Source organism: Castanea sativa, chromosome 8, assembly GCF_040712315.1.
Source record: "Castanea sativa cultivar Marrone di Chiusa Pesio chromosome 8, ASM4071231v1".
In the NCBI taxonomy this organism is placed as follows: Eukaryota; Viridiplantae; Streptophyta; class Magnoliopsida; order Fagales; family Fagaceae; genus Castanea; species Castanea sativa.
The window spans coordinates 20,375,281-20,391,986 of NC_134020.1; the positions used below are offsets into that span (position 1 = coordinate 20,375,281).

Consider the following 16,706-nt stretch of genomic DNA (forward strand, 5'->3'; position numbering starts at 1 on the left):
TTTCATAAAATTGTTTAAAAAGTGAAAACTTAAAGTTAGCAAATCATTAGCACACATTTACAAGTAGTGAAATACTGATATGAACATATAAACACAACTATAAATATATAAACATGCATTTTTATTGATAAAAAAATGTTGGACATTAAGAACTTACAATTGTGGTGGAGAAGCTTTAGTATGGTTTAAAAAAAATGCAGGTTGCGTGTATAGAGTTTTTGCAATAAGATGTTAGAGATGGAGAAAGTGATGCTACAAGTGTCAAAATGCTACAATGATTGAGTATCATAAATAACAAGTTTTATAACATACTTTTTGTGTTAGAACTTCATTCTCCCTTCCTCGTGTGTGATTGTGTTTGTTTAAAAAAAGAAGAATATAATTTTCCCACATTGCTTGAGAGAATGTATTGTGTGTATTATAACTTGTCTCATTCTCTTTTAAAACTTAATAGTTACTATGATACTTAATCTAAGTGCATATGTGTGTGAAGTTTTCTTTGGAAACTTGAACCCATCCCTTGTTCCTCACACCCTATAAACACTTATATTTGTAGAGTGACCATCATGCCAAGAGTACTCGATAGTAAGACTTTTTATTTATTTATTTTTTTATAGTTGTTTTTGATGTGGAATGCATGAGATCTTTTTTTTTTTTAATTTTTTTTAGGAAAAAGCCGAGATCTAGTTGTTGAAGAATCAGAATGTACATTTATTGGGATTACAATTGGATCTTGTCTTAATTCTTCAAAGTTTTCTAAAGAGTAATGCTACAAGCAAAAATTATTTTACAACATTTTCATAAAATGTTGATGTGAGCAACTTCTTATTGATTTTCATTTAGGCCCACAATTAATATCACCTTTTCGTTTATCAATAATCACTTATCACAATAGCTGTTTGTAAAATAGTTTGTATCTCTAACATTATTCTTTTCTAAATGAGTTATTAGGAAAGAATAAGATCTAATTATTATTCAAAAATTGGCTGAGTGTACAAAATGGTATATGTTAGCAAAATAATGGCCCAATCCGTAAAAGCTGTGTAACCAAGTAAGGCTTGTGAATAATGGAAACAGTAGAGAAGGTATTTGGTATTAAATGATATCATGTCGTGGGTTCCAACTAGCTCAACTAGTAAAGTTTCTGATAGTTGTATAAGAGATCTGGGGTTTAATCTCCGCCTACACCAAAAATTGATTGGTGTCTTGGTTTGAAGAGAAGACGTCATATGTTGAAACTCTTTTAAAAAAATGATATCATGTCAGTAGTATAAATCATCAGGAGTGAATGCCATAGGTTGAAACTCTCTAAAAAAAATGATATCATGTCAGCAGTATAAAAATTCAATAAATATGAAACATGTTAGTAAAAAATAACAACTTTGCTAACAAATAAAAAACATGTGTTAGTGTGTATTTTCACAGACATATCTCTCATTTAATACAAAATATTTTTCCAACCGTAGGCAAGGGACTTCATCTAACTTAAGTTTTTTTTTTTTTTTTTTGAGAGAGTTTCAACCTATGATGTCCGCTCCTGATGCTAGCTCTTTTATCATCAGACCAAGACACTAATTAGTTTTTGGTGTAGACGGGGATTGAACCCCAGATCACTTATACAACCATCAGAGACTTTACCAGTTGAGCTGACTAGAACCCGCATCTAACAAGAGTTAATAACCATAATTTTGGCCATGTTTGAGTGAAGGACCAACGTGTTAAGGAAACGTGGTGGCATGGGGTAATATTCTAGTCAAAAAAGGCAGGAGTATTATAATGTCCAAAGGGAAAGCAACACGTACCTATACTCCTTACCACCGCCAAAGATAATAAAGAAGAACAATTTGGGAGGGGATGTTGGATTCCTCATCTCTAAAAAAAAAAAGCATTGCTTTGCTTTATCATAAAAAGAAAAAAAGAAGAAAAAAAAAAAAGCATTGCTTTGCTTCCCCCTCTCTCTTTCTCGTAAATACTAAATACATACCCTCAATCGACTCGATCATTTGCTTGATTTAAGATTATGGTTTTCTATTTCTCTAAGGCATAGATAGTTTTCACGTTCTTAAGTTTCTCTCTCAAAAAAAGAATAAGAAAGTTTTCACGTGTAAATGACTAAATGTCATGGTGAGTATAAACAAATGACTAAATGTCATGGGGTGGAAACTCGTTGTCTTATCCAATTGAAATCATCCAATTCCATCATAATTTTGGCCATGTTTGAGTAAAGGACCAACGTGTTAAGGAAACGCGTGTGGCATGGGGTAATATTCTAGTCAAATAAGGCAGGAGTATTATAATGTCCAAAGGGAAAGCAACACGTACCTATACTCCTTACCACCGCCAAAGATAATAAAGAAGAACAATTTGGGAAGGGATGTTGGATTCCTCATCTCTAAAAAAAAGCATTGCTTTGCTTTATCATTAAAAAAAAAAAAATAAAGAAGAAAAAAAGCATTGCTTTGCTTCCCCCTCTCTCTTTCTCGTAAATACTAAGAGAGGGTTTGGATCCAGTTTTTTTTTGCTGTGTCCACGTTTTGAGTTTTTTTTTTTTTTTTTTTCTCTGCTGCGGGGGACAAGCGCGCAGTGCGCGTACTGTGCGTGTACTGTGCACGTACTGTGCACGTACTTTTTTAGAAATTTTTTATTAAAAATAGGTCCTGCAGCACTATTCATACATTTAAAAATTATTTTGCTACAGTGTTTTCAGTTTTTAGTTTTTAGTTTTCAGCAATAAGTTCTATCCAAACGGACCCTAAATACATACACTCGATCGACTCGATCATTTGCTTGACTTTAGACCATAGTTTTCTATTTCTCCAAAGCATAGATAGTTTTCACGTTCTTACGTTTCTCTCTCAAAAAAAGAAGATAGTTTTCACGTACAAACTGTTGTGTAAATGACTAAATGTCATGCTGGTGGAAACTCGTTGTCTTATCCAATTGAAATTATTCAATTCCATTATGTATATATAGAGAGAGAGAATTAAAAAAAAAAAAATTTAAATGGAATCCAGTTATTCCTCAAAAACTGCATTCAACATTGCATAATCCTTATAGATGTGGCAAAATTTGGTTGCCATATGCACTAGGAATATCATGTAATCCGACACTTTCAACACCTGTTTCTCTCACATGTAAAATTTGTTTCCATCCCACCCCAAAATTTTATATGTTTTTTTTTCAGTATCAACAATAGTATGCCAATTTTTTTAGCAAAAAGAAAAAAAAAATAATTATATGCCAATTCCGCCGAAATATAAGTGTCTAATCATAATGTCAAATTATTCTCCCTAATGTTAACCTTTTTATTTTCTTTATTATACACATAAACTTCTCAGAAATATTGTTACACAGGGATCCAATCTGCTAATTACTGGTGCTTACAAAATTCATATTCGATCCCACGTACTTTCCACATATTTTGAGTTTTGTTTGGTGAAGAATAATGCCCAAAGCAATCACCTAGATTATTGTTTTGCTTCTGGACTTCATTGATTTTTGGTGACCCTAAATTATTGCTACAGTAGAAGCAGATTCCTGAACTGAGGTATAACTTGTGTAAAATTACTACAAAAAGAGTATTCGTTATCGTTATACATTTTCAGTTGTGAACTGAGGTATGTGATTCTAGTCCGTTCACAACCTTTTATTAATGCTTTAGAACGTGATTCTGGTTGATGGCCAACAATTGTGCTTCTGGTTCGCCCGTAACCAAAGGTGACGTTCCTTTTTGGTTGTATATTTTCCCCACTTTTTGTTTCGGCCAAACGATGCCCATTATCAGATTCTCGCCATACAATCCACTTGCCAATGCAGCACTTGTACCGTTCATATTTATGCAACCAATAAATGAGTTCTCACCGAAACATACTTCCACCGCGAGTACCGCGTCATGAGAGAGAGAGAGAGACAGAGAGAGAGAGTACCTCTTCAATAATATTCTTCCGACCTATTATATGACTACTCAAAACTAAAAATTCTTCCAACCTTTTACGTAATGATTTAAATGACAATTTATACGTACTGCTTTTAGTTACATGACCTATTTAAAAAGTCTGGTAACTTGTTTAAATAAGTTAGTAAGTCATGACTTATACAAGTGAATGATTTTATAAATCACCACCAATTAGTATAGATTTCTCAGATTGGAAGAGAACTTTGTCAGAAAAAGAAAAAAAAATGAAATTTGAAACTTCCCATTTGGGTACCGAAATATAGTGGAAATCTCTAATGGCACATATATCATCTATCTCACAATATTTGGACCACACAATTGTGAGATCCACATATTTGAGAGAGAGACAATGCATATGGCAAATACATAGGATTTGCTAATTTTGACCCCCTAATCATGTTAACCAAGAACATCACTAGCCAATCCAATATCCACCGATATAACTGTTAGTATTCTTGTTAGTTCCAGTTCATCAATATCTATTTATCTTCATCCATTCATTAATTCAATCTCATGTAAAGCTGCCATTTTTTTAGGATCTATTTGTTTTAGTTTACAATATCAACTTATTTTCACTTCTAGTTTATGTGAAGCCTTTTTAAAACCTCACTTTCTCTATTTAGAGCTGTAAAAGTACATCTCATTTTTTAAACAAATTATGGCAATGAAAACAAGCTCTTAATATGTCTAGCTTGAACTCTGCCACAGTATTGTATTTATGACTCCCAGAATGTAGGGGTGCAAACACTAGATGTTGAATCGCACATTGTCCGTTTTGTTACCTTTGCAATTAGGAACTAGAGAATGATATAAACAAGCAACCACAAATGCTATAAGATGTTAATTCTGTTCTTACAGTTGTGAAGACTGGTAGATAGACTAATCACTTATCAAAGTCGTATAACGAAGTGAGGACAAGCATATATGACCATTTTATTTACCAAATCTCAGTTAGGTTATAACACACTAATGTAAGTCACCAATGCATCATACCAAGATTGTTAATCAGTGCGTATCCCACCCATAAAGGTCCTTGGATCAGGACAATTCCCAGTAAACTGAGCTTGTGAGAAGTCAAAACCCGGGTTCTGCAGAAAAGAAGAAATTGTTATCAGAACAGGGGCAAAAGATTCTCATGCTGCCAAGCATATCAAGAAACTATAACACATCTCATACAAATGGAGAAAGCAATGCATATAGCCAATAACATGATGTGCATGTGAGGAAGTCGTTTGACACACATGGCATTAGGGCTGTCCACGGGTCGGTCCGGGTCGGGTTTGTGCCCAACCCGAAACCGACCCGCCGGAATCGGGTGGCAAAAAAATGCACCCGTCGCCGACCGCCGGAATGAACGGATCGGGCGGATCAAACCATCAGATGACGGCGGACGGGTCGGTCGGGGTCGAAAATCCAGAAAACGGCGAGAACGGCATGAAAACGGCGAAAAAAGGTGTGAAAACGGCGAAAATCCGGCGAGAAAATGGCGAAAATCCGGTGAAATTTTTTGAAGTTTCTCCAGATCCGGCCTAATTTAGGCCATTTTCGGCAAGATCTTGGCCAAATCCGGTGAAATCTTGCCGAGATCTTGACGAAAATGGTTTAAATCTCACCGGATCTACCAAATATCGCCGGTAATCTCACAGATCGGTCGGATCGGTTTTGATCGGATTCTGGAGAAGGAAAACCGACGTCCGACCCGCCAAACTCGGGTTTTGAAGGAACAAACCCATTTCCGACCGCCGGAGAAGTCGGTTCGGTCGGCGGCGGGTCGGGTTCGGTCGGCGGCAGCGGATGAGTCGGGTTGGCCGGGCCTCTGGACAGCCCTACATGGCATGGCTTATAACATAATGTGCGTTAACCAAAGCAAACACATCGAACCTATAGCCCACCAAACAAATGAAAATTAGAGATCTAAGTTGGGGAGTCACAAGAAAACAATTAGGTGAACGCATCATAGACAACAGAAGATAATGCATTTAGTGCCATAAACATGTATTTAAAATACAACGGATTTCTCACTTGACAAAAATAATTCTACCGCACAAAAATTTTCTGCCCAAACCTAGTGTAGCATGCGATCACATGAATCACAAAGGAGAAATTCCTACTCATGCCTGAAAGATCCCCTTCCTTGATCTTCATATGCCTTATTTTTTTATTGGTAAGTTACATAGGCACCCAGTGAATCTTGGATCCACAACCTTGCCCTTCAACCAATTATTATGGGAGAAGGAAGTGCCAGTTGATCTATAGCTCATTGCTTCCTTTATCTTCAAATACCGTAAATGGCAAGAGCAAAAGTCTTATTGATAATAAAACTTTTGCTCTCATGTAACCATAACCCATTTTTGAGCTCTATGTGCCAAAGACTTATCATCCTTTGAATTTCGTACTAACACATTACAGGCAGCTATAGCCCAACTATATAGCCAGTTAACTTAAGAGTGGTTGCGGTCCTTTTCACACGCAGTTCATATTATGTTATTGACAGTACCCCACTACCCCTTCCCTGAAGCTTACCTTGTGCAGTTAATCCCTCTCTAATAGCTTCCCACAAGGTAGTTAGAATGACGAATAAAATCATTCTTCACTATTATTTAAAGGACCTAACATGAGGTTCAAAATATCACTATTATTTACAAAGTTCTCTAAGGCTTAGCAAATATCAAAGAAGACTACCGTTGAAAAGTCTGACCACAACCTATCTGGCATGTTCTCATCTGCCCTTGCCCGCCTCCACCTCCTCTACAATCTCTTTTGCCACCAATAGTCTCTGGCCCTATCCCCCTAACCTCTCCCCTCTCTACCAATGCTAAAATGTCCAATGCATCAGCAAAAAAATCCTCATAGATCAGATTTCACCCCAATACATCTAAACAATAAGATCAACTTTGACCCTATCATGGGTCAGCTTGAGGACATCTCAAGTTCTTTCTCAAGTTGTTGTTCACTCATTTGTCCAATTGCATCTATTTCAACGTTCCACCACAGATAGAACAAATGCAGTGAGCTTGTTGACCCATCTCTTCAATTTAGAAATTGATTACATGGGTAAAAAGGAGGTTGATAGATAAGAGTTCTAGAGAGAGGGAGGGAGGGAGAGAGTGAGTCATTCTAAATAAGACTGAATACCCCACCAGCAAAGTAGTTTCTAGATTCAAGAACTAAAGGCAGGACACAACCTCCATAGGTCCTACTCCATCAAGTTTAACCAGGCAATTTGGAGACCTTGAATTGTATTGTCACATTACTTCTTTTATATACTTAATGGTACTGTATCTTCCTTTTATAGACAATGGTCCTATCGGTGTGAATATATTGCTTTAGTATATATTTGTGTGGAATGCTTTAAGATTTAATTATTCAAAACATTAAGCTTGAATTTGAAAATTTTAAAAATGATTTTTAAAGTCTAATTAGCTTGATGGTAGATGGGATGAGTTTCTTTTTTTTTGATAAATAACGTAAGAATATTATTAATAATAAAAAAGAGGTCGCCAAGCCGAGTACATTGGGGATGTACTATGGGTACAAAAATCAAGAAACAAAAGAACAACGGTCAAGAAAAATAGAAAAGGAAGAACAAGAAAAATGAGAAAAAACCACACTCCATTCAAAGAGAGTGTGTAAGAAAAAAGACTTAATCTCCATCAAAGAGCGTTCGTAGCCCTCAAAGCTTCTAGCATTCCTTTCTTGCCAAATGCACCAAATCAAGCAGTGAGGAACTAATTTCCAAACATCAATGTGACGATGTCGCGCAAACTTTCCTTGCCAAGCCTCAAACACCTCAAGAACAGTACGAGGCATAACCCACTGAATGCCAAACAAACAAAAAACCAACGACCACAATTCCCAAGCTATGGTACAATGAAGTAGAAGATGATCCACCGACTCCCCACACCTCTTACACATAAAGCACCAATCAATCACAATCACTCGTCTTTTACGAAGGTTGTCTGTTGTTAAAATCTTACCTAAGGAAGCAGACCAAGAAAAGAAGGCTACCCTTGGAGGAGCCTTCGATTGCCATATCATTTTCCATGGAAAGGAAACAAGATGATGAGGGTAGAAAGAACTGTAATAACCTCTAACCTCAAAACCTGTATTCCCTGTGCTTCCAACATACCCTATATCCGGTCCAAACCCTCTTGCCGACGAGGAGTAAAGTAGCCCCATAAACCGATCAAAGGCTTCTTCTTCCGTCTTGTGGAGGACGACGAAATTGCACATTCCAATGATACCTCCCGCGACCAACCCATAACTTCAGCCACTGAGGAGTCCTTGGACCTACTAAGACAATAAAGCTCCGGAAAGGCCTCTTGGAGAGTACAATCCCCACACCACACATGTTTCCAAAATTTCACTCTAGTACCATCCCCCACATCATAAACAAGTAATTTAGAGAAGTTCAACCAACCACTTCTAATATATCTCCACAAGCTGACCCCGTAAGGACTTGTCACCTTCTTCGTACACCAACCACCCCAAATATTCCCATATTTTGCCTCTATAACCCTTCTCCATAAAGCATCAATCTCGGTGCCATACCTCCACAACCATTTACCCAGTAAGGCAGAATTAAAATTACCCAACTGTCTTATACCCAACCCCCCATCCTTCAGTGGCCTACAAACCTTGGCCCAATTAACTAAATGAATTTTAGGTTCACCACCAATCCCATCCCACAAAAAATCTCTCTGTAATTTCTCCATACGCTTAGCCACCTTACCTGGTAAAGGAAGAAGGGAAAGAAAATATGTAGGTAAGGACGATAGTGAGCTTTTAATGAGAGTCACCTTACCCCCTTTAGAAAAATACATTCTCTTCCAACCTGCTAATCTCCTCTCCATTCTCTCAAGAATAGGGTTCCAAACAGATAAGGCCTTAAATTTAGCACCTAAAGGAAGGCCCAAATATTTCAAGGGTAGAGAAGACTGCCCACACCCCAACAGACCCACCAAAGCCTCCAAATTGGGTACGCCACCAACAGGTACCAACTCAGATTTCCCTAAATTAATATGAAGCCCGGACACCTCCTCAAATCTAGTAAGAACCGCTCTCAAATTAGCAATCTGAGACGGTTCAGCATCACAAAAAATCAAAGTGTCATCTGCAAATAGGAGATGAGACACCATCACTGATGGACCAACCACACCACCCACAGAAAAACCTGAAAATTGCCCAGCGGAGGCAGCCACATCCAACATACGACTTAATGCCTCCATCACAATATCAAACAACAATGGAGATAAAGGATCCCCTTGTCGAAGCCCCCTAGAACTTCCAAAAAAATCAGTTGGGCTGCCATTGATCAAAATAGAGAACTTTACAGTTGAAATGCAATATCTTATCCAGTTTCTCCATTTGTCTGAGAAACCACAACGTTGCAGCATATACAATAAAAAATCCCAACTCACATGATCATACGCCTTCTCCACATCCAACTTACAAAGCACACCCGGGACTCCTGACTTCAATCTACTATCAATACATTCAGCAGCAATCAAGACGGAATCCAAAATCTGTCTGCCCTTCACAAAAGCATTTTGTGAATCCGAAATAAGACCATGTGCCACCCTACGAAGCCGATTAGCCAACACCTTAGAAATAATCTTATACATCCCACCAACTAAGCTGATAGGCCGATAATCCTTTACCTCCACAGCATCCACTTTCTTAGGAATAAGGGCTAGGAATGAAGCATTAAGACTCTTCTCAAACACTGCCTGAGAATGGAAATTATGGAATACAACCATAATATCAGGTTTCAAAACACCCCAACAAGACTGGAAGAAGGCCATGGAAAAGCCATCCGGGCCAGGTGCCTTATCACCATTAAAATCATGGATCACCTCAAACACTTCTCCTTCCTCAAAAGGCCTATCTAGCCAACTTGCATCTTCCACCGAGATGCTAGAAAATTCCACATCATCTAAGACAGGTCTGTGAGCCACCTCCTTAAGGTAAAGCTGCCTATGAAATTGAGAAATACGGTTTGCTATAGTAGCAGGGTCCGAAGACAACACCCCATCCACCATAAGCCTATCAATAGAATTAACCCTCCTATGAGAATTAGCTATACGATGGAAAAACTTAGTATTCCTGTCTCCTTCCCTAACACAAAGAACTCTAGATTTCTGTCTCCAACTAATTTCTTCCAACAGAGTAACTTTCTCTAACTCATCACGAATTCTTCCCATTTCCATCCTTTCCTCCACTGATAATCCCGGACTCTCCTCCCTATTCTCTAGAACACTAAGGTCCTTCCACAATTTTTTTATTCGAACATCAACATGACCAAACACCTCCACATTCCATCTTTTCAAATCATTTTTAAGGAGCTTTAATTTATTAGCCAGAATAAAGCTCGGTGCACCATGAACCTGGTAGGAATCCCACCATGACCGAACCCTATCCATAAAACCTTCATCCTTTAGCCACATATTCTCAAATCTAAATGGCATACTCCCTCTCTGAAAAGAACCACCCTCAAGGACAATTGGAAAATGATCTGAGCACAATTTAGACAGCCGTCTTTGAGAAACTGTTGGGAACTTGTCCTCCCAATTTGCAGAAAACAAAAATCTGTCTAGCCTAGCCTTCGAAACAACTTCTCTAGAATTTGACCAAGTGAAAGTACCTCCTTGCAAAGGCAGATCAATAAGACCCTGTTCTGAGATAAAATTAGAAAACTCCCTCATTGCAGTAGTGAAAGAAGTAGACCCCAATCGTTCAGAAGGGAACCTAACCACATTAAAGTCACCACCCACACACCATGGGACATTCCACCAGCTATTCAAGCCACAGAGTTCCTCCCATAATAGCCTCCTATCTCGGTGTAAATTAGGACCATAAACACCCGTAAACGCCCATACAAACTGATCTGACACACTTGTAAACTTACAAGAAACTGAAAATCTCCCCACTGCTTCCTCCATTTTATTCACTACCCGAGTGTCCCACATCACTAACACCCCACCAGAAGCACCACAAGAACCTAAGTAAGACCAATCAACATGTTGACCACCCCACAAGCTACGAATCACTGCTCTATTAATCAGCCCCATTTTGGTTTCTTGGATACAAACCACATCTGGCCCCCAATTTCTAATCAAATTTCTAACCCCGAGCCTTTTATCCCGCTTTCATTCAACCTCTAACATTCAAAGAAATAATCTTCACATTAATTGATAAGTCACTAGCTCCCGATCGTTACTTGAACTCCTTTCTTTATTTGTATCATACTCGACTTGTAAAGATGACATAAAATTCTTCAACTCCCGTACGCCCTTTCGACGGACTTAACCAACTTCTTCTGATCACCCACCACAAGTTTCTGTCTATCTTTCTTACTAGCCTCAATGGATAATAACAATCCTGTAATCTGCTCCTCAAAACCTTCCAGTGAAGTGCCCACAGATTTTTTGAAAGCCTTTATCCTATTGGTTACCCATTGTGATAGTTGACAACTATCCACACTCTCCTTACACCCAATCTCCTTCATAGGACTAGTCTCCAACTCCAACGGACCTTCAGAAGCCAAAGGTACCACAACTAAAGGCTCATCACCTCCCTCGCAAGACCTCAACCGTCCATCAGACTCCCACAACTCACTTACTAACCCGGAACCACAGTCAAGGAATCTACTAACCCCTCACTCTCATCTACCCAAGTAACCCTCTTCCCTTCATTATTACAAGAAACAGTAGCTGGTGCACCTTCTCCCTCTAAACTTGAGCAGACTGACATACAATCTGGAGAACGATACAGTGACAATGGGAGCATTACTTGCCGGCCATCACGCATTTGTAAAATCCAGTCTTTGGAGTTACCCCAAGACTTATCCAAGTCTTCAACCAAGTCCCTTATAGCTGGGCCAGGTAATTGAACTCCCTCAAAGTCAGTAATACCCGAACCTTCCAAACCCATATACTCCTCATCCCCAACCTCCGATGCTCCTGAAGAAGATAGAGACACCAACTCTGACACTATCGGGTCTACCAGCTTCATTCCCTGCTCCGTTTTAGAGTCCGATGACACCACCGGTACCAATTTCGACCCACACAGCACCGGTCGGGCCGACACCGATCGTGGGAGACTTGGGCCACCACCGCCGGTCCTGTCGGCTCAGTGGTTGGCTGCTCTAGTCGCATCGAGCTTGGCTGAACACCCTTTAGCTCAACTTCCGTCACTACTACATCCAACGATACCGTCGGCGATGACGAAGGTTGTTCTGAGATGGTGGAAGTGACCATCGATTCCGTCGGCGACACCACGAGGCTCGGATGTCCCTGGATGGGCTCACCGATACCGTCGATGCCATCACCGGTAGCTCCGATGCGTGGGTTTAGCTCTGGAGCACCTAAGCTCCTTCGTAGCAATGAGCTCACTTCGACCGGGGCACCGTGAACCCATTCGGTAAGAGGACTCCGCACCTTTGGCCCACTTGAATGAGCTTTCTCCGGCCTCAAAATTAGACGGGCTTAGCAGACCTGTGCCCCAAAATGGGTTCTTTATTACCCAACGAGGTACATGTTATTATCTTGGATGGGCCCAAACCCACTACATTATTAGAAACACTAGTGCTTGGTACCCATTTGCCAGCTTGCTGATTTCCCTTAACAGCATCCCAAGATACCCGCCTCTTTCCATCTTCATTTACACTCACAGTCAACCCTCTCCCCAGCCAACGTCCCTTCCTATTACCACGCAACTTTCCAAACTCAACCATTTTTGAAATCAAATTGGGCTTCAACGGGATATTGCAATTAATTCCTTCCGGGATTTTCTCCTCAATTTTATTCTTACCATTAATATCACCTATTCCACCCTCACCACCACCCACGGCTGCCTGATGAAAACTATCAGTCTGAGTTTCAAAAGCTACAACCTGTGTAGAAGACTTGTCACTTGAAATCTCCACAGTACTCTTCACCTTATCAGCCTTAACCTTATCTTTATAGAGGGGCTGCTGAACATGCTTCAACATTGGCTGCACAGGAGCTTTGACAGCTTCCACAAAGGACCTGTTAGGATGATGCTTTGGAATCTGCTTAGACCTGTACGGTACAAACTGCAATCCACCCAACGCATATTGAGCAGGTTCCAACATCCTTCGTAATTCAATCCCAAAAGCTCGCCATCCTTATTGTAATTTACCGGCAGGAATAATGATTGTTCGCCGCCGCCCACCAACCTTAAGCTCTGTCACTGAAACATACTGCCCAAATGAATTGGACCCCCGTTGCAAGGTGTACGCAGTCGCGCCCTCCCTAAGCGTGAAAAATTGCTTAGGACTAACCCCAATCACAATGTGTTCCAAATTCCGCATCATCCACAGAGCTGCACTCTTGCCCATAAACACCGATTGCATAAAGTATTTTCCCCGTTCAAAGATCTGAAGGGAGAAAACATTCCCTCCTTCCTCAACCACCAACTGAAACAACTTAGATTCAATAAAGAAACTTCGGAAACCCCCCATACTAATCTTAAAACATAGAAACTAAAACAGGATTTCTGGCTAATTCGAGGTAGCCGGGCCTCCCATCACGAACGCCTAAACAAATCTAGAGGCAAGGAGGAATACCGTGTTCATTTATGTTATATTACATTATCAGTTGTTAGTTACACAAGAGACTAAGGAATGAAATAGAAACATAAGCCAGAAAACAAGGTTATTCAGGACTAGATATAGCACCTAATATCCTTGCTAGATGGGATGAGTTTCTAATATCAACTATGGATGTTGTTTCTCAGTTTTTGTGTGGATTTAGATAAATGGAATTTCCAACTTAAATCCAAACAATGGAAATTATTATGTTTTTTAATAAGACAAAACAGTGGAATTAATAATTGATGGGATTTTAAATGATGAGATTAAAAATCCATTCATTTTAGATTTTCCTTGTAAATATCAATTACTTCATCCAAACACAAGGTAAGTGATCTGACTTAGTTAAAGAAATATTTCTTAGGGGACAATAGCACAAATTAGAGAAGATCCAAAGATTAAGAAAGGAGGATTGGGAGGGGGGTGGGGGAAGAAAAGAAGAACAGTCTAGTATAGAAGACATGTTTCCCAATATGCTTTAAATAATGTCACAATAATAGTGAACTCAAAGAAGGCACAGAAAAGCAATCCATCCAAATGCATCAATATAATGAGCTCAATCAAAGGAAGGTATGATAACCACGCTCATCTCCCAGACCAAATACATTAGAAATTATTGATAAAGATGTAAATTTTATATCTTAATAGACTTAATAAATTGAAATTAAACTCAACAACTTCAGGTGCAGATTCAAGAACTAGTACTACTAGACATTGGTGCCAGCGACAACTTCACCTTGAGCCTGAAGCAAAAGACTAGATCCTCAGAAATTCTGTTCTTTATATAAAATTAATATCCTTAATATGAGATGAAAGACTGTAGAGTTGCAAATCTCAAGTCACAAGGAAATCTCAAGAAAAGGCTCAAGTTTAGTTTGTGAGCTACAGATCCAACTAGAAACGCTCTTGTTCATGTTGATAGCAAATGGGGGATATGGAATTTAACAGTTGGAACAAGTAACAACAATCAATCGTAATCAATAGAAGCACCATAATTACAAATTACAAACAGGGGCATTGAGTTTCAATACATGAGATAAATTAACACTCTGCTACAAACTACATGGTGGTCAATGCCAATAATAAATTCTTTAAACATAATATAGCGAACTTAACAAGCATTATGAATCCATATTGTTATGTCTATTATAAGACTAAATGAATAAGAATAATTCACCTCTTCTTGAAATCTCTGGAGCATGAGGCGCTTCTGCTCAAGATCGGAAGCATAAGGATCTAGCTGACCCTGACCCAATATGGGTGAAGCCCAGGTCTGACCTTTATCTCTCTTCTGCAGTGTTATGTGCATTATATCATCCTCTGCCATGCAAAACCAACCTAATTAAGCACAAACTATGTAGAAACCTAACAGTAAAACAAGGAAAACACTATTTCCAACTAATTGCTGAAAATTTAAAGGGCAATACAATTAAATACATAATTTTTTTAATCATTTAAGTTAAGACCTCAAAAAAAAAAAAAAAAAAAAATCCAATCCACCCAACAAACACCATTTGGCTCAAATGAAGAACAGCACAACACAAAAGGCTTGTTTTGCATCATTCTCAAAAACAATTTTTGACAGCACTAACATGGAACACATAGTTAAAACATTCTTCTCTGATTCAGTCACTCATTTTCCTTTCAGGAAGCACACAAAACCACTGCAAACAGCTTGCATTTAAGACTTCCAACACAAACAAAACTGAGCTAGAAATTCCATATATGTCCTCTTAACTTCTCCTAACTTTTCTGGGGAACCAAACAAGCGATTATGAACAAATAGCAATCTGAGTGGCATTAGAAAAAACAAAGAAAACAAAACAAAGTAAAAAGATTACCAAGGGTCCAGAAAGAAGAGTCGGTCTTAACGGGAGATGCGAGCTCGTGCTGAGAAGAAAACCAAAACCAATAATTCACAAAACCAAACACACCAATCAAAACAAAAACAAAAACAAAATTGAAGAATGCTAATTCGGAAACAGACATTGATGTAGGGAGGGTTTCCTTTGATGCCGAGTTCGAGGTGCTTGGACTGAATCTTGCAATAGAATTGCTTGGAATGAACGTTTGGTGGAAGATTTATGTACATGTTCACTTCCTCCAAAGTCTGGTCCCATTCGAACACCTTCTCACCTGAACAAAACAAAATCACAACCGGAAAAATGAAAATTCGAAACATGGTTTCACTTGCCCAAACCGTTATAAATTGATGAGAAAGAGAGATAGAGAGACCGTTGTGGATGAAGCTGTGTCGCTTCTCTGGTGCCAATTTCTCCGCCATTTTTTTTCCCCTTAGGGTTTTGATTCTTCGTTTCGCGCGGTTTCGCTGATCTCCTTCTCTAATCTCTGCTACTCTCTCTCTCTCTCGCTAATCAAGAGTTAAAAAAGATTATTGTTATTATTTTTTTTTAGAAATAATATAAAATCCCGCAACAAGGAAGTCTGTGATTGTTAAATAAAACTCCTCCTCAAAAACTGATTAGTCTTTTGATACGATAATAAGTTATTATCGAGGACGGGTGACATAGGATGAGCCACTCTTAAAAAAAAAAAAAAAAACATAACATAAAAAAATTCAATTAACATAAAGTAGAATTTTTAAAATGTTTTTTGAAGTATTTTTTGAGCATTTTTAAAGTAACCAAAAATTAGAAAAACGGTAATCATAATAGTACTAGTATCATGGTAAGTTTTCTTTGAAAATGTTTTTCTTTTTTTGATTAATTTTTTTAATTGAAAAATACTGTTACCTCTCTCTTTGCTCCCATATATCTCACACTAATAAGTAAAAGTCACAGATTTTAACATTTCCTCTAAAATGTGTCTTTGCTTCAAAAAAAAAAAAAACTTCAGAATTAAATAAGGTCATATATATATAAAGGGTTGGTCCTGCTGGACCTTACATATGAAAGACCTTATTTAAACATAATCCACTGAGAAACTAATTCTTAATAAGGAATTTAAGATTAAAGTGGGCCATTCTCTCAAATAAAAGAAGAAGATTAAAGTGGGCCATAGAAGTTCTCTCTCATACCATTTTAACTATAGTTATCAAATTCAGACTGGACGTTAACTTAGTCTATGAGCTAGGTTATTGGGCTACTAGTTCAATTAGTAGGTTATCAGTCGAATCGC

General features: G+C 38.5%; 1 protein-coding gene across 1 annotated transcript; it reads right to left on the reverse strand.

The window, feature by feature from the left end:
* Positions 1 to 4,760: 4,760 nt before the first annotated feature.
* On the reverse strand, positions 4,761 to 16,045 carry LOC142606724 (uncharacterized). The gene is made up of 5 exons (XM_075778061.1): positions 15,804 to 16,045; positions 15,556 to 15,704; positions 15,410 to 15,458; positions 14,746 to 14,888; positions 4,761 to 5,043 (listed from the first exon to the last, which is right to left on the reverse strand). Exons 1-5 carry the CDS (start codon positions 15,850 to 15,852, stop codon positions 4,957 to 4,959), a joined length of 477 nt encoding a protein of 158 aa, XP_075634176.1. The 5' UTR covers positions 15,853 to 16,045; the 3' UTR covers positions 4,761 to 4,956.
* Between the last annotated feature and the right edge of the window lie 661 nt (positions 16,046 to 16,706).